We start from the raw sequence: 25563 nt of genomic DNA, 5'->3' as shown, positions 1-25563 counted from the left end.
TTCATTCATTCGTTTATTTATTTATTTATTTATTTATTTATTTATTTATTTGAGGGTGAGTTTGCGTCAATCACATCTTAACTGCTATTATTTAAATTCAATGTGTTGGTACTCATAGCCAAAATCTCAGAAATGGTCTCCAATCCTTGTCCAAATGCTTCCAGGTTTAATTCACTGTATAAAGACGAAGAAAAAAGTTTTATGAAGAGTCTCTTTCATTCTTCCTATTTAAATGGATCTCTCTTTAGTGACATCCTTCTATATTTAAAACATTGTACTAATAACATGCTGGTCAAAAAGTCACCTGTAGCCATTTACTAGTGTTGTATTTATTATATTACCGCTAAGAAGACAAAAAAAAACATTTATATATGAATATAGATATATATCTATTTGTGATCTGCAACTATTGAGAATAAGTTTGCCTCTGATTTTCGACTCCCACGCAGGATTTAATGCACTGTCAAAAAGTATGATGAGTTTTCTACTCGTGTGACGTTTTATTATGTTGACATTCTTTTTTTTTTCCAGTTCAGCTACTGAATGTAAGTCGAAAACTCTCTGAACTTTTTAGATCGGTGTTGTTGTTTTCTATCTACAGTATCTATATTTAAAAACACAATGATCTGTAAATGATATAAATGTGTAAATGATATCGCAAAATGTTTCTGATAAGATGCTGGACTTCCATTGACCTGGAGTGACTGTATTTTCACGGATCACGGGGATGCGTGGGGGGGGGGGTTAAGATAGAATGAAAATTGGAAGAGGGGAGCATCCTGAAAGACCACCAGCACCCTGCAGCTGCTGGGCGAGAGAGAAATGTTTAATCATTGCAGGATCAGTTAGAATTTTTTCTTTTCTCGGCTTTTCAAATTTGATGAGAACAAGGAAATTGGGAGCAGACCATCCCGTGTGAATAATACAGAGGCAAAGATGAAAAGGACTTTTTGGGAAATAGTTCTTTTTTTCTCTCTTTCGTGGTATCGTTGAGGTGCTACAGTTTGGTGTGTGCAGTTGGAGGAAGTTTTTTTTTTTTTGCGGGAGAGGAAAAGAGGGTGGACAAAATATTGAACTTTCAGGGGTTTTAATTGAGTGTCGGATTCCCATTGCGAGACTCATTCACCCAATAGTTGTATTAAGTTTATCCTGTCTACTTTTTTTTCGGTATTTGAACACCGACAATACACTGTCTGTAAGATAAGAATCTGTTTTAAATTAAACTCATTCACGCATTCAAACAAATCAAAACGAAATAATTATATTTGTATTTTTAAATCGGTGGCAAGAGGGAGCAAAGGTGAAAATTGTCAGTTTGTAGCAGTCTTTTTTTTTATTTCCCTGTAGCCTTAACTTCTAAGCTGCCTGCGGCGATGTAAGAATGGTTACTTTTCTGGTTGTTTTGGCCATTTGCAATTCCGTTTTGGTGATACGATAGGGCGGATTTTAAAAGTTGATCCCAAAATGATGAAAGTCACTGCTTTTTTTGCGGTTTAGTCTTATCATTTTTCCAAATCTATAAAGAAAATATTTACTCAAAACTCAGTCAGGTGGTTTGGATTGGATTAGCCTTTATTAGTCTCGCAGTTGAGACATTTGCATTTCACAGCAGCAAAGTTATGAAAGGAAAGGAAAGGAAGAAGTAGAAAAACAAAATGGTGCTGCCGAATAGGCTCAACTGCTCATCTCCTCCTTGATGAATGTTGCGGCCAAAAAATGCCGAAAAAACAATCTGTATCCGTTCCAGATGACGCCCAACAACACAAAGTGACAACAGAAAACACAAAAACAACCAAAAAAAGTATCACTGTGTGATAAATTAAGCTTATTATCACATATTTGAATTATTCAATGAGAAATCAAGGCTGGAAATATCTCTTTGTGTCTTTTGATGATTAATATGACCAAAAAAACAATAATGAAAACAATTTGTTTGGCAGCCATTGTTGTAGCTTATTCCTCCCATTTTTATTCTATTTTCTAGTTTGATGGTGACAGTAAATATTCGCAGGGATGATTCTTAACAATTGGCTTGTTGCCCCTGTGCCTTCACGGTGGTCAACTTTTGATTCAGTTCTCTTGGCATGATTTTGTCCACCCTTTGAAAAACAGCACTGTGCATTGATGAATGTAGCAGCCTCAGGGTGCTTTTTTCCAGTGAGCTTTCAGGAATCTCTAACAGAGGAAGGGACATTTTACCACAAAATGACACTGAAAACTGAAGTCTCCTTCCTCCGCTTCCTCTTTTTCTTGCTCTTCCACTGTACAATGAACCAGTCGTCTTGTTTATCACGAGATAGATGCATTCCGTGCGGCGGCATTTGGATCGTCCTAGCGTGCATGACATGTTCAGGACAGTCGGGTCATGCGCTCTCTTGATTGGAAGCCTTTTAAACGGACTGACACGAAATGCGGGTGTGACAGTACGGGGTGGTTAAAGTGGATTATCTTTCACAAAAGGCTTACCCAAACTCTACCCGCACTTTAACTGGGATAACTCACCGGCCGTTGGATCTAGAAAACGGAGGCAAGAAAACAAAAAGGATAAAACAGGATGAAAGACTTAACAGAAAGCAACTAACGATGTCAATCTAAGCAGAGAATGAGGTTTACTCAGATCTTTGTCTTGTTCTTCTTTTTGAAGCTAAAGTTTTCTGTTTTTCTTCTGTTATTGGTTGGAAATGTTCATCTTGTTTACATATGACCTCCCCTCGCCCACCACACACACACAGTCAGGAGTTTTAAAAAAAATCTGACACACAGAAGAGGCTTCCATTCAGGCATTCATGGCGAAATCTGATATTTTAAGAAGGACCCTACAAGCTAGAATATTCCGTATGCCCCTCCTTGAAGATCTCGATCCATGATAAATCCTTGAGCTTCCTCTTTCATGTCTGCAAGATATTCCCTATGTATTTATTTCAGGCGTATACCTCAGATGCAACACGGAAAGCAGCTACTCATGTCAAGGTTCTGGGCAACAACGCCTTGCTTAGCATCGCTTTGTTACCCTAAATAACACCAGAAAAAATAACCCATATGCCAAAACCACACCTACCTCCCCTGGTAACTCACTGACCTCCATTTCGAAGACCACAGTATACTATTTTGGACTTTATGTCCCCCCCAAAAATAAAATAGTTTGTAGCTTGCTTAAAATTGTGCTTATACACCCTTTCAGTTCAATGTATTTATATAAATGGGAGCATATCATTATGGTTACAATGTATCTTCCAAATTCCAACACTAAGCTTCATAAAGCTTGGGAATGAAATGGTTTAAATATCAAAACGTTCACCAGTGTCACATAATGAATGAAAAATCAAAAATATCAATGTGTGATTATATTGAAAAGTTTTCCGCTTGAGCTTTTTATTTATTTACAGGGTGACCCAAAAAGATGCATACCCATAAAAATTTCAATTGTGGCTTTGATTAAAAAGCTATTTATTTCAAATTACAACCACACATTATTCCATTTATGGAAGACCAGTCACCAGAGTTTCAGCTATTTCTGTCAATTTTTAGTCAGTTTATGAGTGTATAAAAGTGATTGACAACTTTGCCAGACGAGTACTAGTTTGCTAAAAACAAAATGGTGGACATTTGGAACACATCTTGGGAAAGCCATAAATTGACTAAAAATTGACAGATATAGCTGAAACTCTAGTGAATGGTCTTCCATAAACTGAATAATGTGTGGTTGTAATTTGAAATGAATAGCTTTTTAATCAAAGCCGCAATTGAAATTTTCACGAGTATGCATCTTTTCGGGTCACCCTGTATTTTAGTATACTGTGGCCTTTATACCTCCAACACTCCTCAAACCCTCAACAGCCGTCCTATCCTATGCAGTCCCCAAAGCACAAAGTTTTGAATGATAGAAAGGGAAAAAAAACTCACATGCTGTTATATTCATCCATCTCTTTTTTTTAGACTTTTTTTAATGTACAGTATTTGAGGCTTTGAATGTGCTTTTGTATTCTTACGTGCAAATCTGAGTTTCCAGCTTTTGTATTAAGCGGTATCAAACTCCAAGCTCTTCTGTGTCATCACTCACATTGCACCCCCGTTTACTCCCCCGCATTGGACTGTAATGAAGAGCAAATCTGTCAATTTACTTGTCATGTTATTGTTGAAACGTCTCTTGACAAATCCCCCGCGCACACTACGTAGCAGGAAAAGTCTATTAGTGGAGTGCGAGAGAGAAATTTGGTGCTATTAGTTTATGTTAATTAGATATGGACATCGCTCAGAAGTCAGTCTTCAAGCTCTGCCGTTTTTCTTTTCAAATTAAAAGCTCCATCGCTAATAAAAAATAGCCACACATTATCTTCACTACAGTCCAGCGTCTATGTACAGTTTCTCCATCAGTGTTAGGACATATGTCCCTGCGCATTGGGTCACAATAGCATCCTTCACGTAATTTTCATATTCAATAGTTTGATTAGAAGTATGATTTTTCTCGTCATGCAACCTTCAGCATGTCAAAACATCATTGGACATCCACGCTAATATTTAATATAAGCAGGTTGACGGTCTCAAGTTGATTTGATGTGTTTGGGAACTAGTTGATTTTCATAAAATAATACTGAGTATGGTAATTCACCAAGTTTATTAAGAAAAGAGCTTGGGGTTTAAAAAAAACACAAAAATGAGTAAAGAAAGTTTGTTTTTTGTATGTGTGTCCCGTTTTTTTTTCTTTGACTTTATTTTTGTAGAATGTCCAATGTGCTCCAAACTAATTATAATCTTTATTATGACATTGGTGCATTATTATTACAGTGATTATGGCAGTTATTCCAATCATAAATATTATTAATAAACATTTCTTTACTCAATGGATTTTAGCTTTTATTGTTGTGAATGTGTTGAAATTTACAAATGAATTAGGGCGGCAATCATTCTGGTGGATTGAAGAAACAGCGCCGTCAAGAGGTGAGGAATTACGGGAATTGTCTTCACCAACAATTCTGTAATATTGAGCTATTGAAAGAAAAGACGTACTGTACCCCATATGTATTTTTATTTTTATTTTTGGAAAGGAATTGCTACAACGCCGAAAGAGAGGCCAACCTTGACGAGTGGGATTTTTCATTCTCAAGTAATTAGCTGCATAGATACTAATCACGTGCGTTGTTAACCTGAACTTTAAAACATTTGAATAGGTTGAAAGTAAGACCTTGGATCCTTAAAGTAAGCCCAGAAATAACAAATTCTAAAGAATATGTAAACAATGTGTGTCAATGAAAAGGTTTCTTCACCTTCTTTGAATGTGTCGGATGTTTTGCTTCTCATCCAAGAGGCTTCGTCAGCGAACTAAAATGTTGCTGGTAGCACTGGCTCTCTGCTATGATAGGTCCCTGTCCTAAGGTTGGGGGGAGAAGAGGACTATTTCCTGAGGCTACACTGATTACTTCTATTGTCCTGACTGATTATGGTCTACAACTGGCCTGATTGCCCCATTTGTGTGGTATCATCTCATCAGCATAACTAGGCCTATGCAGAAAATGACAAAGTGACTGATGTAGGACTACTAATAACAAACACAACTGATTTTGGCAAGGGGTGAAAATGGGGTTAAATTATGTAATCCGCATTACCGAAAGCTAATACAGAGAAGATGGATTGGTAACCAATTCTCATTCTCGTTCCACTTCTAAAGCGCACTGCTTGCACACATCCAAATATCGATCCACTCAGTATATTTCATCATTTCCTTGGATAAAAATGCATCTAAGTCTGGGAAAAATGCAGTTTAGCTAATTTGTAGCTTTTTCTGTCCTATCTTGGGTTTAAATGGTATCAGTCAGAAGGAAAAAATTGTTCGTGGGGGCCACCTGGCTGCTTTGATCCTCTCCTCTTTCATCTAGAACTGCTTCATGTCTCAAAGAAGGTACAGCAAATGTTTCTTTCTTGATGAACTTTTTTTTTCCTCAGCAAGTCGTCCTGCCTTCCTGATATATATATATATTTTTTTTATCACAGCAAGGCAGCTCAATTCCTCGAACTGTAAATATCCTGCACCGGGACATCCCATATATTGAGTTAAATTGGTTTAGCCCACTCTGTGACCTCCCTTGTCTTGTAAATTGACTGCTACTAAAAGTCTGTAATGGTCAGAGTATGGGTGAGCGTGATCCCTGCACACCCAGAGTCCGGAAGAATGATGGATATTTTTTTTTTTTAACGTCGAGAGATTTTAGGGTGCAATGGCAGCAAATATGCATGCTTTTTTTGGTGTGTTATTTATTTTTTGACTTTATAGCCTTTTCATGTTGTCATTGCAGGGGCATAAATGTTGCACTGTGAAGACTACCATAGTCCATCCAATGGATGGGTGTGTAAATGTGCTTAGTTAAAACATTCCCATTCAACCGTGTAGAATTAAACGCTTTAAAAAGAAAACGTTGACGGTATCATAGTTGCTTCGGAGTTATCTAGAGCGTGCACGCGGACAATAATTGTCGTTGCTCTAGTAAAGCCAAGACCCACCGTGTACTGTTCTCGTCTTTCATAATAAAGACAGAAGAAAACATCTCATGTTTAACCATAAAGCTTATCGTCTTTTGGTACATCACCAAGATGTTTATGGGTGGTATGAGGTGGAGTAGGCCAAAGCATTAATACTACTCAGTGGTGCGGTAAATTAATTTTGGAATTGCTTTCTCGACGTTTGAACAAAATTGTTGCGTTGAAAAGTGGGGGGGAGGAGAAGGGGAACAGAGGGGAGGTTTTTAATTACCAAGGGTAATTCATTCCACAAAATAAATCCCAGCTGAATTGGTCTGAGTTCTGTCAGCCACCTTGTGTGGGGGTGATTAAAAGGAGTCACGTGTGCCGTTCGAGATCAGTCATAAACACCACCCCATGCTTTGATCCTCTTTCAGCTAGAACTGCTTCATGTCACATAGAGGGTACAGCGGGTGCTGAAGAATGAATGACTCTCTGTGTCTTTGTGTTGTTATATTTGTTATTTAGTTTTTTTTCTTTTTTTTGACTTCAACATGGTGCCGCGAGAGTGGCTGCCTTTCCAGCAGCTCCTGTATTTTGTTTTTCTACTTCTTTCTTTCCTTTCCTCTTCCTGTCATAACTTTGCTGTTGTGTTACTTCCGGGTAGAGTGAACGCTGGTGAAAATGGCTGCCGCTCACCCGCATAAATAAAAAGTTATTATACCGTGACCGAGGGTTTTGATAGGCGCTTAGAAATTTAATGGATTATTATTATTATTATTATTATTATTATTATTATTATTATTATTATTATGTATTCCTAAAACTCAATATTCTGTGGGTCCTGGAATTCAAGTGACAATGACAAAAACCATGGCACTGGAGTGGACACATTTTTGCACGTATGGCGGTGAATGCAACAATAAGATTGACACAAAATCCACCTTTGCCATTTTACAGTTTGCTAAATCCCACACAAATAGCACCACAAACAATTCCCTAGCAAATTAAATTAGCCCTTTTTTGCTCTAGTAGTCATGATTCTAGTAGTCATAATTCGGACACAACGTAATTGAATCGCAATTATTTTGGAATGTGTTATTTGGCGAGGTTTATGGAATTTAAAAGTTTATTTTATGATTTTCATGCATTTTCCAACCCGCTCGCTGCCTTGACAGCATTTTTTTTATTAGCATTCTTTAAGTCACCCAAACTCCAATGAGTGATCTTGAGATAATTGCCTTTGTGTGTGTTTGGGTGTATACTTCAATGACACTGGGTGTTTTTTTTTTTTTAATATATCACAGGGACTCTGAGCTTAATTCACTAGTGTGTGAATGTCTTTGTGCCAAGTTAATCGCTTACGGTGGGCTGGGATAGCTGCATGCCCTTGACACGTGTTTGACAAGAGCTCAATGTGTAAATCCATTAATTACCGCCTTTGCGTCTCCTACTGCGGGAGTTAGAACTGTAAAAAGCAGCTTTGGGAATAGCCAGGGCATTGTTGGGTTTACTCGAGCAGTTTGGGTTGATGACCGGTGAGGATAGGAAATTGAAAAGGATAGCACCTTGACAGATGGCGGCCCCCTCTGCGGCATCGTTGAAAAGGGCCAGAAATTGGACTAAAGCGGCTAAACACGTTCTCTTTTGTCCGATATACTGCGACGCATGGTTGCACACACACACACACAAACACAAACAAACATAGTCTCGACGTTTTAGTGATATCTGCGAGCGATTGTGTTCCTTGGAGGGAAGACCCTCGGAGAAAGATAAATTCATTCCTCCAAATTAGACCTTATTGGTTTGGGCCTTACCGGCGCAGAGGTGTGGATGTGTGCGCTGTTTTAATTGAGGTTTTCTGTCAATGTGTTTAAAAGATGTCAATGTATGTTCGGTGCCTTTGTTTTTTGTTGTAAGCTACTTTTAGTTTTCTCCACTATGCTTCTGAATATCAAGAACTGCAATAACTGAACTGCATGACTTGTTTTTCTACTTCTTTCTTTCCTTTCCTCTTCCTTTCATAACTTTGCTGCTGCGCGAATGGCTGCCGCTGCTCACCCGCACAAAAAAAATCCTGTGACTTGAAAGTGTCCTTGAGAGTTTTGACAGGCGCTTAGAAATTAAATGTATTATTATTATTATTATTATTATTATTATTATTATTATTATTATTATTATTGAGGAGCCCGCGATGAGAAGAGCGCCAATGCGTATGTGGAACTGCCGCGGCTTGGAATTGAAGCGGATTTACATTGGACAGGAGATGTGAAACAATTTTTTTTTTTGTCAATGGATGCTATAGCTTTTTTTTTTTGCTTTCAACATTTAGCAGATGTGCACATTTCACCGTGACGTCCCTGATCCATTGGTGAAAAGGATGAACTGCTTCATGCAACAAAAAGGTGCAGAAAGTGCTTAAGATTGAATGAGTGTCTGTGTCTTTTGCGTTGTGTCACATTATTTGTTATTCAGGTTGTTGTTTTTTTCTTCTTATGTCTTCAAGATGAAGTTTTTCTACTTCTTTATTTCCTTTCCTCTTACTTTCATCACTTTGCTGCTGTAAAATGTGCTTGTAGGTGTAGGTTACATTAAGTTGCCTTGCTTATAAGACATCTTGCCTGGCTTTAAACTTTGGATGTCACCCATGACGCCATTTTTGTGGTTGTCCTCTTCATTTTGATGCCATTTTTCTCAGCCGTAGACACACTTTGTTTGATACAACCGACCAATGTTTAACATGACTTAGTGCTCGGTTCATTTGGACGAATTTACACCAGTGGGTGAACTGAGATTCTGGAATTTGGGGGCGGGGACATCACATGGTGTTCTGTTCCTTTTCAATGAATTATACATAGTATAACATTGAAGAGCAAATAAAAGAATGTGAAGTGGGATGATGTCTCATTGGCTTAAACACCATAAAGCATTTACTGTCTGCGTTTTTGTTAGAGTACTAATAAACACATTTTCTGTAGGGGGTAGGAAAAAACAGAATAATGACGCAGCGGGGATGCATAAAGGAATGTTGACACCACTTATAGCCTATTTCGGTGTGTATTTTATGTGCGTTTAGACGACAAAATGGGCCTTTATTTTCAGCAGAAGCCAGATGTTGACGTCCTTTTGGACTACTCACTTCCCAGACCGCTTTCATGTGCCTGTTATACTTTATTAATTAAAAAACATTTTTTTTCCTCCTCTATTGCCCATCCTCCCTGCTGTCCTCTTTTGTAATTAAATGTTCAAAAAAACGACCCCGGTGTGTGTTTGTCAGTGTGACGTGCACACACACACACACAAAAAAATAATTTTAAAAAACATGCAGCAGATGCTTGTGTTGTCAAGGCTACAAATTCAATGACAGAATAATTACGAAAATCGTCCGGGTGCTGAAAACGCTACATGATGTGATGTCATTCAGCAGATAAAACAAATTTCACATTTTTAAATCAAGCTGTGGAACATTTTCAGCATAGAGGACTTTTCCAAACATTGAAAAACATAGAAAACTAATCATTTGTTTTAAAATACCAGCATCTGTGTCGACATGGCCTTTTAACTTTACTGTCTTTAATGCATAAGATGATGTCGTCGATGCCATGTGTGTGTATATGCCGTGTGTGTTAGCATAAAAGAAAACATAGATACAGGGCTACCCAGTATAAATATTTGCAGAAAGAAATGAGGTGCATGGAACAAGGCAAACCGCTAGAATATTAACTAGTGACACAGAACGAGGCTGTCAGTCATGACTTTCTCCGACATCAACTTCCTTCTATCTTTTTTTTTTTTTTTTTTTGTCCTGCGCACTCGCACACCTTTCTTTGTTACTTCCTTCAGTGTCACCTCAGCCGCTTCATTCTTCTGATTTTCCACCAAGATCTATTTCTCTTGATTCTCGTATCCTAACCTTTCGCATTAATCTTAATGTAAGTCTTGACAGGAAGCAACTTTTAATCATTTCTACATGTTTTTTTTTTGTCATTATTATGGTACACCCACCCCACCTCCCCTAGAGATAAAACTACGGAATTGTGTCACAGATGAGAAAGAGAAAGGAATATACAGAATGTATTAATGTTTCATGTAACCCCAGTGCAGAAAAAAGTACTTGATGATTATTTTATATTGTCACTGCTTTATTTGTGTGCTTTTTCTTTCACTTTTTTATATACATATATATTTTTTTGTATCTAATGTCAAGGAATTGGTCAACGGCAATTGCCACACTGACAACCGCCGTCAATATGTCACATTTGTCAAGACAGATGTGACACATTGACATGCTATTTGTTTTTTGTTACCTTGTTACGTGCTGTCGGTGACAGGTGACATCTGCCAAAAAAATTGGAGTTTTTTTCGGGCCTTTTTGGGGGGACCTATGGGGGTAGCGGATGGTGAATTTTCAGGTCAAGCAAGAGCATGGGAAATTTACTTGCTGGGTTTAAAAAGATGCAAACTGAAATGACTACGATTGTTGGACTTCTTTTTGATGTCCTTGTATCAGATTCATAAGATCATTTATGATGGCCTGTGATTTTGATTGACCCATTTTCTCATTTAAAATGGATCTGTATTTCTTTTAAATCAACTACTTTGTTGTTCTCGTTATTTTGCGCAAGAAATAGTTTCCCTCTGATTGATAGCTCCTGATATGTGGCTATTTATCTCTTCATTTTATGGTATATACATGGGCGTGGTTTTAAGAATTCAAATCTGTTTTGACATTGATTCTTTTCTTTGTAATATCATTGATCCAAATGTATAATGGTTTTTTGAAGCTGGGAAAACAACAACAACAACAACACCGTTGTTGTGGCTCCAGAAGTGAGCATCTCAAATTTGCTGACACAGCCACCATAGCCTTATCATTGATTGGCAAGGGTGGAGGATCACAAGGGGCTTAGTTTGCTGAAACTGGGCACACACATACACACTCAATACATCTCATCTGTGGGAGTGTCACATTTGATTCTTCATACATGTCCTGTAAGTGCTTTCAACACCAGCTGTGGGAGTAACGGTGTTTAAAATGCGTTGCATTTTGTTGTGGAGCGGTCAGGAGTAAAGATAAGAAGGTATTGTTGAAACAAATCAATGTAAGCAAAGCAGGTAAATGATGAACTACAGATTGGAAAATGCTGGTTCAGCCTATGGGAAACATCTTCATCCACATGTATGACCAGAGTGGATGAAATCAGTTGAAATGGACAGTCTTGATGTCAATGTATTGAAATTCCAACGTCAGAAAAAAAAAATACAGCAATGTTACATGTTTCCACAAAATGAATGGCTAATTTCGCATTTCAGAATCAGAAAGCCTTTAATAGTCGCACAATGTTGAAATTTCCAATCTGAAGCAGCAAAATTGCTGTTTTTTTAAGTATTCTATGCACAAAATAAAATGTCAGGAGACTGAAATGTACAGCTGGACAAAAAAAGTTTCATAGAAAGGACTGTACATAGTGCAAAGTATAAAATTACGGTATAAAAAAAAAGCATATTTGATATACTGTATGTAACTATTGACTAGACAAAGTGGCTGTGCTATTTACAATGCATGAGTCCAGCTTTTTTTTAAACGTGTCTACTTGAAATGACTCAATTTCCATATGTTTGGAATGTAATTGCAGTTTGTAGATGATTTATTAAATGGGAAAATCCACTTCTTGTAAATTTGAGGGAGAAAGACGGTAGTCTTCAATTTTAAATACCAAATAAACCATCATGAACCAAGACTATTTATGTTTCTATATACCAAAGGTACACAATGCGCTATGAAATATTAATATCTCATTGCGCCGATGTCCCGTGCAGGCTAATTATTTAGAGCAGGCCTCCCATAGGTGTATGTTAATAAATAGACAATGCCGACATATCTGTAGCAGCCCCCCTTCAATGTGCTCAGCGAATTAAAAATTGATATTGCTTGTGGCCTTCACATATAGACGCACGTATACCACGCCTTTATATAGCTGTATTTCCTGAGTACCTACAAACCACTTGGGAATAGGGTGACTGCCTTAAGCCAAAGCACAAGAGAAGGACGGCAAATGGTGTTTTGGAGGAAAATTAATGGCAAAAGACAACTTGGATGAGGTTTATTGGTTATCGTGGTACTGCATTGCAACGTGCATCATACAGATGCATGTTTATTTTACAAAGATAATTTTTTTCAAAGAGGTAGGCAAATACTATACAGTCCCTGAAGCGTTTTTGTTTCCAGAAAATAAGAGGTGAAATCATTTTAACGACGCCTTGCCTCTGCCTTGTATTAAGTAGTCAAGTCTTCCCTCCAGCGGTGTAAAGTTGTCATTGCTTCAAACGGCCGGTTGCACTTTTATATGATTAAGAGATGTGTTAAAGTTGCATGACATCAGCTCAAAAGGTCGTTTGTGATTGTGAAAATAACAAATACATCAACATGTTATCGTATTATTACATACACACAATATCCCCGTAATTTCCACGATTTATGCTTTTCAAAAATAAGTTAATGGGAAAGTGTGACCACATAGAAAACAAAAAAAATAATAATACCTTTGTTGGTGTTATGATTTGGCCAAGAAAATTAAGGTAAATGTAAAAATATGCCCTACCAAAATAAAAGAGAAAATCCAGTTAGTAAGAAAAGTTATGTACATATACACTATTTGCTTTAGTTTGCCAGAGAAAATTATGTAGCCATAAATTTGACACATCATTTCCGAGAAACTATTGTTTGCACCCATACTGCAAGAGAATAATGTCCAAAAATATTCATATATATGATACAAACAAGTATGTTTCAATCTGCCCAAAGCAGAACGACAATACAATTTAACGATTTTATTTCATTTTACCCAAACTGAAAGAAATCTAAGGACTGTCATAAAACAAGTGCAATGCACTCCTTTTATGGTGTTTTTGGTAGACGTTTCATATTTATTGTCATTTTTTTTTTCTCAAAATAAATGACGTTTGGAGTCTGTTCGTTGAAAAGGAGTTTATTATGATACTACAGTGGTTGTTTGTGATACTGTGATACATTGTGTTATTCAACAATATATTGACTTATTTTTGAACAACAAATGCAAAGCTATGCCTCTTACTTTAAAATATGTTTGAATAGAAAAGAGCACTTCCTGGTTATTATTTATTCTCATTACTGTCATTGCTGTGAATAAATGTGGATCATATATTTTGACGATGACATTTTTGATATTTTCCTTATTTCCGTGAGTAAATAGTAAAACTGTAGCATGAAAGCATTTATCCAAATTACGGCTGACTGATAAATGTAAATCAACTAAAATGAGATTAGATGTGAATAAATGGACTCCATTCAACAAAATGGCGCTTGTGTATTACATCCAGTTAAAAAAAAAACTTCTTACAGCTCATCTTGGTGTTTGATGAGATGTCCGTTGAATATGATATAAATATCAAATTCATCACTGAATATTGCATTCTCCCGTTCTCCTTTATACAGTCTGACCCAAACCTGATCGCCTCTCTCAAGCTCCAACATCAAACTTTGACTTTGCATGATGGAGCGATCACTGGGTTGCGCGTAGAGAACCACCATCTCCTTCTTATTGTGCATCACGTGAAGGTAAGTCTCCTTTTGATTCCACGTGTGCACATTCAAACTGAAATAATAAATCCCCGGTACGTAACAGTAAAACTTACCTGAAAACATGTTGAAATGTCCGTAAAGATTTACGATCTCTGTATCGAATGTTAATGTCTGGTAATAGTCGTTAGAGTGCAAACCCTTCTTGCGGGCCACGGAAAAAGCGGCAAAGTAGCTTTTGCAAGGCTCCCCCGGAATCCCCATGCTACCTTTGCTTCCTTTTATCCCCGTAGAACCTGGTGGGCCCATTTGACCGGTTCTGCCGGGTTTACCGTAAGCCCCCCTTCCACCAAGCTCACCTTTCTCACCTATAGGAAGGTATAGTAAGTGGTATATAAGTGATGATAACTGTCATTAAAATTAGTTTATGATTTTTACCTTTCAATATGGTCATGTTGATCTGAGGTATAATCTGGTACTGAGGGTATTGCTGGCCGGCAGACTCTCGCGGGTCGCAGCAGCGCCGACATTCTCTGCTCCTTCATCACATGTCAAACGTCACAATAATCAAACATTGAGTTTATAGCTCATAATTCAGTGTCACAATACAGCAATGTTACTTTCAAATGTGACACTGGTGAGGCACGACTAAATATCACCCCATCAAAGAATATTAGCATGTATTTCAACTTTTGGTTTCAAAAATAAATCCCATTAAAAATAGGATAGCGATAAATAGTATAGACAAATAATTCACTCATTCACTGCCAGACGATGTGCAAAAATGTGTCCATTCCAGTGCCAGGGTTTTTGTCATTGTCACTCGATTTCCTGAACTCACAGAATATTGAGGTTTAGTACTATACATAAAGTTTCAACGCAGCGTAAGAAACCTTAGACTCTCTTCTTTCATCAGAAAAAGAGTGAATTCCTAAATTATATGGGTCTGGAGTTATATGAGCTTGAAATGAGGGTGGCTGTACAAAATACAATGCAATACATACATATTGATTAATATAGCGCTTTACCAATAGATGAATATGTAACAAATTGTTAACATGGAGAAAAGGCAAATGCTGCCCCCTCGTGGATGGGAAAAACCATTGTCAGAGGTCTGGCCAGTGCTTTATCAGCACCCAAACAAGAAAAAAAAATAGGGATTGGCGCTCTACATCATATATTCAATTCCCGAATAAATTCAGTGAATGCAGTGAATGAATGAATATAAAGTCGACTACACTGTATTGTTGCATTGTTGTTACAGGTCAGAGCCCGCGGGGTTCAAGATGGCGGCTCAGGTTATATTCAGACAGCATGTATTCGGTTGGATGAAATGTGCACCTGGGGTCACGATGCTGCTCCGTGTGGTCCCTTCTGATCTCTGGATCTTCCACCCCATGTTTAGTCGGCCGATAAGTCCTGATTGGACAATGCCAGAACAGCATAAACATCCAAACAATGGAAAGCAGCATCTGAAATATAGAAACAAATCAAGAAAGATGGGACTGTTTTGGAAATGTTTAGGCCAGCGGTTGAAAACGTTTTTTTGAAGCTGGGAGCCATTTTTTTTCGAAAGTGATTCTTGCCAAAGGCTACTAATACGGATACAGACTTCTAAAGAGTTCAAATTAATTTCCACAATGAAGGCCTGGTCTATTTACTAGGCCACCATTGTATCTTTTAAAATAAATGGGTTATTATTTATGTTCTTATTATCTGCACCCATGACAATAATAAGACAAAGAAAAATAAGATGATAATAGTTAAAATGTCATCTTCATGGTCATAGCGGCGCATATTCAATGTTGGAGGAATAATATCCCTGGTGCTGCGACATGCTCAGACAAGTTATTCCTTTTGTATGGTATCAACCCGAAAGCTGGGAAAACAAATTCTTAGAAATTAATAGAGCATTTCAAGTCATTCCGTTCGAGACGCCACGGGAAATTCGTACAGATGTTTTATATTTGGGGTTATGTTAGATTTCAGAACATAAGCACACTAGTGTTTACTTCTGTTTCCTCACTCCGCTAACACAAATCAGTACTTTGTTTATTGCAGGATCAAAAGTTATTGGCAAGAGGCAAAATCTTACTTTTGATGCCATCGCACGTTATTTTCCTCTAGGAATGAAAAAAAGAAGAATTTATTTTCCTTCAGATCCTGTCCCACTCTTGTACAAGCAAGGTTCCTTTTCTTGTGTGTTTTTGTGTGTGTGTGTTTTTTTTTTTTTTTTTCGCGCGTATCTTTCTCCTTAGATCACACTTGACTCTTCTAAAACAGAAGGACATACAGTGTCTTCCAGAAAGTCCTGCCCCGAAAAACAAGTGGAGGAGATTGAAAGGGGAGGAGGAACAGTGCTCTGACAGAAGGCGGAATTGGAGGAGGAGCTTTGATGGCTAAAATCCAAAGGTGGAAATAACAAACGCTGGGAAGAAAGTGGAAGACGTGCATAAATGTTAAGGTCAACTAAAAGACTGTGTCCATATGTTCTTATTTTTTTGGCTTTTATTTTGAAAACAAGGGTATTTTCTTTCAAACGTGGTGGTTAATAAGAGTGTTAAAGGAACATTATGAATTATGAGGTGTGCACAGCTGTTGCATATGCTCACATTCATATACAGTGAAACCTCAACTTACAAACGCCTCAATTTACAAACTTTTTTGTCTTACAAACGTCAAATTTATGAAAATTAAACCTTATAATAAGCACTATTTTCATAATACACACCCACCACGGCTGGAGGAGTGATCTTCGGCGGAAGCACACGACCGAACAGCACCAGAGGTTAAGTTACCAACAGTCCTTATGGAAGGTGACTCTCCTTCCATAAGCCATCAACGACCATCAAAAAGGTAAATAAAACTTTATTTTACAGCAGAGTTTATTTCTTTAATTACAGTCGTCATGTAATGCGCCTCTCTTTCCAAACAGCAATTCCCTTTGTCCTTCGACCTCCAACGCCATTCCATCAAGCCATAAATGACCATCACAAATGTAAATAAAGTGACTTTATGATACAATGCAGTGTATTTCTTTCATTACAATACAATATCACATGTATTATATATAGAATAAGGTATGTTGCGTGTAGTTTTAAGGCTTATTTAGTTGAAACGTATATTTTATGAAAACCCGGGAACGGATTATTCCCATTTTAATGGTTTCCTATGGGACATTTTTTTAGATACACACTTTTCGCCTTACACACTCTGTCTGGGAACCAATTAAGTTCGTAAATTGAGGTCTCACTGTAAATACGTACAACAAACATCATAGATGTCACTAAAATATTTGCCGGATTCCAGTTAGGCCTTTAACTTAAGTTCAACACATCACTCACATCTCCATTACTTTGGAAATGCAATTTAAATGGTTCGGATACTCATGGCAACTTTGTCAAAACTACATTTGCTCGCAACAAGCAACAAATACTGCATCACTGAATATCACTGTAATAGGCTGCAGTATGCCAAATTGCCAGTAAGCGGCAGTAGAATACTCTTTCATTTTTAACTGAATGAAATGCAAATTATTATGGGTAAAAAGCCAACGCACTGTATATTTAACAACGGAAAATCAAAACTATGAGACCGATGACTTGGATAGGAGGATTTTTTTTTCAAGTATCAGTCAATTATCTTGAATAAACAGATACTTGCAGGAGACATAAACCGGCTGTGAAAGAGTGGCTAGGTTGACATCACGCGTAACAGTACAGTTTTAAAGTAGTATTGCTACGTGACGGCCCTACATCAGCATATATGCAAAAAACATGATACATGCAATAAATATATTAGAAAATAACAAAAAATGATTTATTTATACGATGTTGGAAATATTGAATTATATTGGTTGATTTGCATAGCTTTAAATCATCTGTTGTCTGATCTGTCCGTTTGAGTTAAAAATGGACTATGAACGGGTCTTTTCTTGAATATCTTTCTTCGTTGTGTTTGAATTATTCCTTGATTAACTCTATCAAATCGCGTTAAAACTTTAATCCGACGGGATTTGAACGCAGCATGTGCACGGCAAGCAGAACGTTGGAGTACACGTGCCAGTGAGTTACCCAATCTGTGGAACAACAACTTGGCCATGTGAGAGCTGCCGAGATCATTTTTCTGATTGGTCCGTCCAGCAACCAATGAGAAAAATCTTACAGCAGCTGACGCACAGTTAGCCAATCAGAAAATACACTACCGAAGGGTGTGGCTCGAGATTTGGGCAGGACCAACATGGGCGTATGTTCTCGCCGATTTTTATACCCATGCATGGCAGGGCGTTTAATAAAACGATTTTAGGAACAAATCCGTCTTGACTCACCATGTTGTTCATGAATGAGTAAGTCTTGCAGACTTGCTTGTTATTTGAATTAAAATGGAACATGTCAAATGTCTGCTGTCTTTTATTGCATTCAAAACAAAGTATTAAATGCAAACCAATACGTGGTTGTTCTTTTTATTTTATCGATTAAATGTAGTGATGTAATTGGTAAATAATAAATAAATACAATGGACCGATATAAGATTCTGGCTAATTTCCATATCTGCCAGCGGTTGCTACGGGAAGTGACGTCACGGACCAACCCGCTTTCACGACGAAGAAAAAAAATTGGTTTACGATTAGACCTGAGCTGGACGGCTACTGCTGAACGATTAAATCCATCCAAATCCTCTCATTTTTTAATTTAAAATGACTCTCCAAAGATAGAGAACACTAACTACGTGTTTCACACTGTCGATTGATACCAAAATTATTGGTCATCGCCTCTCAGACAAGCAGAAAAGGGATGGTGAAATTTGGATTGTACAGAAGAAACCGATCCCGGGGAGAGAAACATTGAGAGGCTTGTTAACCATTTCGGGCAGGTAGTCAGATATATAAAAGGTGGAAGGTTGAGTGGATTTAAGACAAATAAAGCTTAATTTAACCACTGACAAGATGGAACTTCGAGTGGGGAACCGATACAGACTAGGGAGGAAAATCGGAAGTGGATCTTTCGGTGATATCTATTTGGGTAAGTAAGATCTACATAATTGTGTTTTCATCTTACTTGTTAATGTTAAATCTTTTTTTTGTTTTATCCACCCATCGACGTGCTGCGAGCAGTCGTTTCAAGAACTGTCGTCACTGTCGTTGGTCTTAACCTTTGTGTTGAGATCAGCCACTGTTCAGCTAACAGTTCGAGTTCAGATCTAGTTTTTAGTCTCTTTGTGACGCAAAGACAGTGCTCTGCAAACGTGTTGTTGGAAAAAAAAACAATTTGAGTTCAATCAATCGAGTTACTGTTCATTTTGGTATTGCTACCAGGATAGTTTGTCCCCGATGGAATATGTTACGTCAAATGAAATGGACAATCAAGATGACTTCTGGGTTAAGCTTGAGAAGACCCACTCAGAAGTTCCTGTTGTTTATCCGTTGCTACAAGCTTCTCGTTTTCAGTTGGTCGCAGTTACACAATACAACCCCCTCATAACCCGTCACCACGGCGAAGGCCACGGTCTCATCTTTCTAGCTATCTGGAAATGAAAGCAGTTCGTTCGTTGCTCTCGAATTTCTCAGAATCAATATCCACATTTTATAAACGAAGGTTATTTTCTTATCACACAATCGTGGCTTCAGTTGTGTTCGACACTACATTTCAGTGAGCATTAGCATTTCTCTTTCATTGGACTCAAGAGGTCTTTGTCCAAATGCATACATGTCACTGGTTTGTCTCTTTCAAGCCCATCAAATAATTCCCCTTTTACCTTGAGGATGAGCAAATCTAAAAGCAACCGTATTGATTCATCCTTCATTTTGAGCTTTGGCTTAGCTGGAAATGGCATGGCAGCACAACATGTATGACAAAAGATGTCATATTTCAGTATTGATTACACACCCTCACAAGGACTGCGCTGCCTTTGCTCATAGGTTGAGCGCTGACTCCTGCACGTTTACCTGCTATCCAAACAAAAGGACTGCGTGACATGTATTGTAATTTTCCATTTGAATTGTTTGATGGGGAAATGATCATTTCAATGAGTGTATTTACATTGATTGTACATGTTGATGACTATATGTCATATATGTTTTTCCAATTTTAGGCACGGATATTTCTGTAGGCGAAGAGGTTGCCATTAAGTTGGAATGCGTCAAGACCAAGCATCCCCAACTCCACATCGAAAGCAAGATCTACAAAATGATGCAAGGAGGAGGTAAAGTCATAGAACCTTGTTTTCTATCTAAAAAATAAAGATTGAAACAACTCTCTCCTTTTGTTGTTCTCCTAGTGGGTATCCCAACCATCAAATGGTGTGGTGCAGAAGGTGACTACAACGTCATGGTCATGGAGCTGCTGGGGCCTAGCCTGGAAGATCTTTTCAACTTTTGCTCCCGCAAATTTAGCCTCAAGACTGTTCTCCTCCTCGCTGATCAGATGGTGAGACGACTTCTTTGCTTACATTTACTCATTTCGTCAAGATTAGCTTTCCTAAAGCTTCCAGTGAAATGTCAACATAGTTGCTTGTGGATCTTGGCTTTTTTTTTTTTTTTTTTTGCTCTCATGATGCTTTTCCTTTTTGAAGCGATTATTGATACAGTTGCACCCGAACTATCTCAGGTAAACGTTTTCACCCATGCTGTGACCAAAAATTAGTACAACACTATTAAAATAACAGGGCTGTGGATGATTTTTTTTTCCATGACAGACACTGATTGTATCTGCCCTGGCTTTATTATAGGTGCGCCTCCCAAATTCAATGCATTCTTCTTCGGATCACGCTCAAACAAGTTTTAGGATAAATTGTTTTGACAGTTATTGCATAATCAATGCCGCTTGGTAGATAGGTTGTTGTTTTAAGCTTGTTTTTTTAATTTGAGGGTTGCTCCGGCATGATTTAGGAAATAGCAGCTGCCTGTAAATGGTTGGATTCTCTGCCACAGTGCTGAGCCATCAAACATTTTACATGTACTTTAGCGTGCCTTTATTAAACCCCCCACCCTAAAATATTAATGTTAAGTCATCCTTTTTTTCTACAACAGATCAGTCGTATCGAGTACATTCACTCCAAAAACTTCATCCACCGAGATGTGAAACCTGACAACTTTCTAATGGGGCTTGGCAAAAAGGGCAACCTGGTCTACATCATCGATTTTGGCCTAGCCAAAAAATACCGCGACGCCCGCACTCACCAGCACATCCCCTACCGCGAGAACAAGAACTTAACCGGAACTGCAAGATACGCCTCCATCAACACTCATCTGGGGATTGGTACGTAGTCACGCAGTTGCAATATGCTCCTTTTGACATGTTTGTACTTGTCAGGGAGAAAAAAGTAATTGGAAGTTGAACCTTTTTTTTTATCTACAGAGCAGTCAAGGCGTGACGACCTGGAGTCCTTAGGCTACGTTCTTATGTATTTTAATTTGGGCTCCCTTCCTTGGCAAGGCCTCAAGGCTGCTACCAAGAGACAAAAGTATGAACGCATCAGTGAGAAGAAAATGTCCACTCCAATTGAGATCCTATGCAAAGGATACCCATGTGAGTACAATTCTTGAATCATTTTCAATACTTTGTATGTTTTTGTTGTCATTTTTTTATTTAGTTAGTGAATGATTAGGTCTCGGCTAATAGTGATTGTTGTCTTCTGTCGCAGCTGAATTTGCAACCTACCTGAATTTTTGCCGTTCCCTCCGCTTTGACGACAAGCCAGACTACTCGTATCTGCGACAGCTTTTCCGGAACCTTTTTCACAGACAGGGCTTCTCTTACGATTACGTGTTTGACTGGAATATGCTCAAGTTTGTGAGTATGACTTGATCAATTTTTATTGCATGAATACGTTTTGGATACAAAAGGTGTTTTTGCTTCATTTGACGTGTGTGGCAAACACGCAAGTGTCTTTTTGTTCATTTTTTGGATGAAGGAAGAGCAAATGCAGCCGAGATAATAATGCACAACTTTTGTTTTCATTTGAATTTGCTTAGTGAGCATTTTTTTCTCTGTTGTTTTGTAATTTACACTTTTTATTTTAATAGCCAGATGCTACTGATACGCTCTAATTCGTATAGGAGTGGTCCATCGAGGAAAAGGTTTCTTCCACCGTCATTTGTACTTCTTTGGGTGTGTCGGATGTTTCGCTCCTCGTCGGAAGAGCTTCGTCAGTGAACAAAAGTTGTGCTGGTCACTCTGCTATATAGATCTCTAATGGACAGAGGTGACAGAAAACAGTCCTGCGCCCACTGAGACACCACTGTCCATTAGGGATATATATATTTATAGGGCCAGAGTTACCAGCACAACTTTAGTTCACTGACGTAGCTCTTCGATGAGGAGCGAAACGTCGGGCACCTTTGAAGAAGTACAGTGACGACTCAAGAAACCTTTTCCCAGATGCTACTGATGTTAAATAACATCCAACAGTATTATTATTCCAAATTGCGCTCAGGTTAAAGCCCAAGTTTTTTTCCGCGATTGTTCTGACGAACGCCGTTTTGAACAGGGAGCCAACCGAGCGGCGGAAGAGGCGGAGAGAGAGCGCCGCGACCGAGAGGACAGGCTAAGACATGGCAGGAACCCGGCGACCAGAGGGGTCCCCGCTGCACCGGGGAGACCTCGCGGAGGACAAGACGGAGCCCCACCGCTGACACCCACTTCACATACAGGTAATTGAGGCTTCCTCCTCACTCACGCCATTTTAATGGTACTGCGGCGGTTGAGGTTGACCCAAGAATTTACGAGTTTCAAAAGTAGTATCGGGTGTCGGGCAACTGCAACATGGGAATTCCAGAAGCCACGTCGAGCCAGATTAACGCTTCTTGGTACTTGGAAGTGTTGAAATATGCCCCCCCCCCTCTCACTAATCTCCAGCGTCGCCACGTCAAGCATCCGGCATGGAGCGTGAGCGAAAAGTCAGCATGCGACTGCACCGCGGAGCCCCCGTCAACGTCTCCTCTTCGGATCTTACCGGGCGGCAAGACAATTCGCGCATGTCCACCTCACAGGTATAAGACCCTTGACTAGATTCCTGCTCGTTTGCGATTTCAGGCACATCTTTTAGGGGATTCCCTGTTTTTATGTTGCTCGTCCTCAGAATTTTAAGAAAGCAGGGGTGCTTGCTGTGAATCGTGGCACGGGATCGCTGTTGTGTATCCTGCTGATCGCCATGAATCACTTCTGGGTTTAAAAAAAATGAATGCATGTCATGCAAGTGAATTAATTACACATTTCTAAATTCTGCCTGCTACTCTAATGGAGTTGAGATCATAAAGAAGCTCATAAAACGAGTTCCTTCCAAATTTCTTGCGCAGTCGTCGGACCTCGTGTTGAGGTGCCGCTCTTTTTAAACCTGTGTAGCACGTAGTGCGGATCGCTCCATGACGTATTGGACCTTGTCTCTCCCTTCCACCCAACCTCAGAATAGCATTCCCTACGAGCATCACGCCAAGTAGACGCTCGCCACATACTTGTGTGACCGTGTGGCAACATTGGGTGAGTTCCACAGCCCTGTAAAGCACTGGGAATGCATTTATCCATTTTCCAGTTCACCAGTGTACTGCCTTAGAATGATGCTCTTCGTTCCAGCATGTTTTTTTTACCCTCCGCCCCCACCTCACCTTTATCCAAATTTCTAATATTCATTTTGATTTGCAACAAAGAGCAAGCAGATTTTTTTTGGATCAAACCTTACCTCAAGTATGAACGAGGCATCCCGTAAATGCGTGACGTCGAAGTTTGCAGTCATGAGAGCTGGTGTGGATAATGCATCACAGTGTGCACCATAGTCCAAGAATATAACCTCCCCCCTGCCCCCCACACCCAAATTGCCTACTCAGAATACCCTTTTGAAAAGCTTTGCCTTGCTGCTTGCACCATTGGTTTGATGCCTCATACGGCAATGGCACGCATATAATTCACTGCCCCAAAATGGACGCCTTCCATTTTTTTACCCCCCTTACCCACGTTATGGCTTGGTGCAGTGGTGGGCTTCTGATGTTGTTTGTAACCTGCCAAAATCTGCGTCCCTGCATCCCCCTCATTTTTTTATCTGCAATCCAGCCTCACCTGCAATCCAGCCTCACCTGACACTCCTTTTTCCCCCTTTTTTCTTATTTCCTCTAGATGGTGTCAAGCGCATTGCCCGCTGTCCTCCATCCTCTCGCTCCACGATGAGCCAGTGTCACGCAGCCATGCAGTCTAGTCTGCGCCCACTGAGACACAAGACCAGACTCTAAAGTACTATCGCCACTCTGAATTACTACTGCAACAGCTATCACGGGAAGCCAACTTCACTCCGACCAGACCAGCGAATTGGAAGTGCTTTCTTACTGACTGCTCTCAGTACTCTCACCATGTTGACTTTTGTCCCGTTAGGCGACCCACAAGCCACGTCCCCTTATAGGTTTGTTTGTTTTTTTGTGTTGGACTTGAGGACTGTTTTCTGTCCACTTTTGCAGAAGATATCTGGACAAAGCTGCACTGCCGCTCCCCAATCCAATCACCCGTTTATTTTTTTTGAAGCATGTCTAATGACAATGATTGTGTCCAGGGCCAACCTGCCAACATCTTCATTTGTTTTTCTCCAAGTATAATCTACAAACTCTTTCTGTGTCCCACTATATACCCGGTTTGTGTCCTGATGTCTCTAAGTCTTTTCATGCTCATCATTGAAATATTTTCTTTTATATATATCTAAAGGGTGTGTATGAATATACACACACACACACAGCCAGTGAATGTACCAAACATGTTTTGGTATTTCAGACATATGAGGTTTATGTATTCTCCCTTCAGTTTCAATACATTTTTTTTCAGTGTTCAGTGGCCCCTGTTCCCTTTCTTAGAGTCGGACAAAAACAACTGCACTTTTGGAAAGGTGGCGAGAGCTTTATTTGACACTGTTGACCAGATTTCTATTCACTGTGTACAGGTAAAAACGTTTTTTTTTTTCGTCGTCTCCATTGTATTTGTTTTTGAAGCTGTGAAATACTTGCGATGTAGATGTGTAAATATTTTTTTGTCTTTAAGTCCCTCCCTTCTTAGTTTGGGGAAAGTTTGGCTTTAGGAGGCCTTCTGTGGAAAGGTTTAGGCGGCCGTAAGTATGTTGTAGCATCTGCTTGTCGGGTCCTGTCGTCCTCTGCCCCTTTTTGTCACAGAGCAGTGCAGGTCGTGGGCACTGTACTGAATGTGGCCCAGTTTTTTTTTCATATACTTGGCTGTCAGGGGTACTGACTGATTTCTTTTGTCTGTGTGTGGGTATGTTTTTCCCCCTCTATCCCACCCCCCATTTCAAATTTAATTGTCTCGGATGTCTGGCTGTGAGTGGCCATCCGTGTCTGTTGAAATAATGCCCAGCAGTTTGTTTTTTTTTTGCTCTTGAAACTTCTTTAGTCATCGAGTTGAAGAAAAATTAGTCACTGGGCCAGCAATTTTTGTTCTCACGTTTATATTTGCCACTGTATTTGTGTACCTAAATTGTAAATAAATTACCTACTGGTATCTTTTTTTGTGCAGTACCTGTCCGCCGCCGTCTACCTGAAACGTTGGTATGTATGAGCTTATACAAAT

At 39.1% G+C, this 25563-nt stretch overlaps 2 protein-coding genes across 3 annotated transcripts; one reads left to right on the top strand and one right to left on the bottom strand.

Moving 5' to 3' along the window:
• Positions 1-11978: 11978 nt before the first annotated feature.
• c1qtnf1 (C1q and TNF related 1) lies at positions 11979-16332 on the bottom strand. Its single transcript, XM_089015377.1, has 4 exons — positions 16107-16332; positions 15353-15483; positions 14450-14550; positions 11979-14379 (listed from the first exon to the last, which is right to left on the bottom strand). Exons 1-4 carry the CDS (start codon positions 16116-16118, stop codon positions 13829-13831), a joined length of 795 nt encoding a protein of 264 aa, XP_088871503.1. The 5' UTR covers positions 16119-16332; the 3' UTR covers positions 11979-13828.
• Positions 16333-18615: 2283 nt separating this feature from the next.
• On the top strand, positions 18616-25494 carry csnk1db (casein kinase 1, delta b). Of its 2 annotated transcripts, XM_089015500.1 has the most exons (10): positions 18616-19032; positions 20102-20212; positions 20288-20436; positions 21039-21267; positions 21367-21537; positions 21653-21801; positions 22499-22661; positions 22867-23000; positions 23415-23487; positions 24118-25494. In XM_089015500.1, the coding sequence occupies exons 1-9, from the start codon at positions 18957-18959 to the stop codon at positions 23445-23447; spliced, it is 1215 nt and encodes a 404-aa protein (XP_088871626.1). In that variant the 5' UTR covers positions 18616-18956; the 3' UTR covers positions 23448-23487; positions 24118-25494. The 2 variants fall into 2 exon arrangements, with proteins under 2 accessions (XP_088871626.1, XP_088871625.1); XM_089015499.1 differs by lacking the exon at positions 23415-23487 and having other exon boundaries at positions 18617-19032.
• The last annotated feature ends 69 nt before the right edge of the window (positions 25495-25563 follow it).

This window comes from Hippocampus bargibanti, linkage group LG15, assembly GCF_051943395.1.
Source record: "Hippocampus bargibanti isolate YZ-2025 linkage group LG15, ASM5194339v1, whole genome shotgun sequence".
NCBI classification, from domain to species: domain Eukaryota; kingdom Metazoa; phylum Chordata; class Actinopteri; order Syngnathiformes; family Syngnathidae; genus Hippocampus; species Hippocampus bargibanti.
This window is presented reverse-complemented; position numbering and strand designations above follow the sequence as displayed.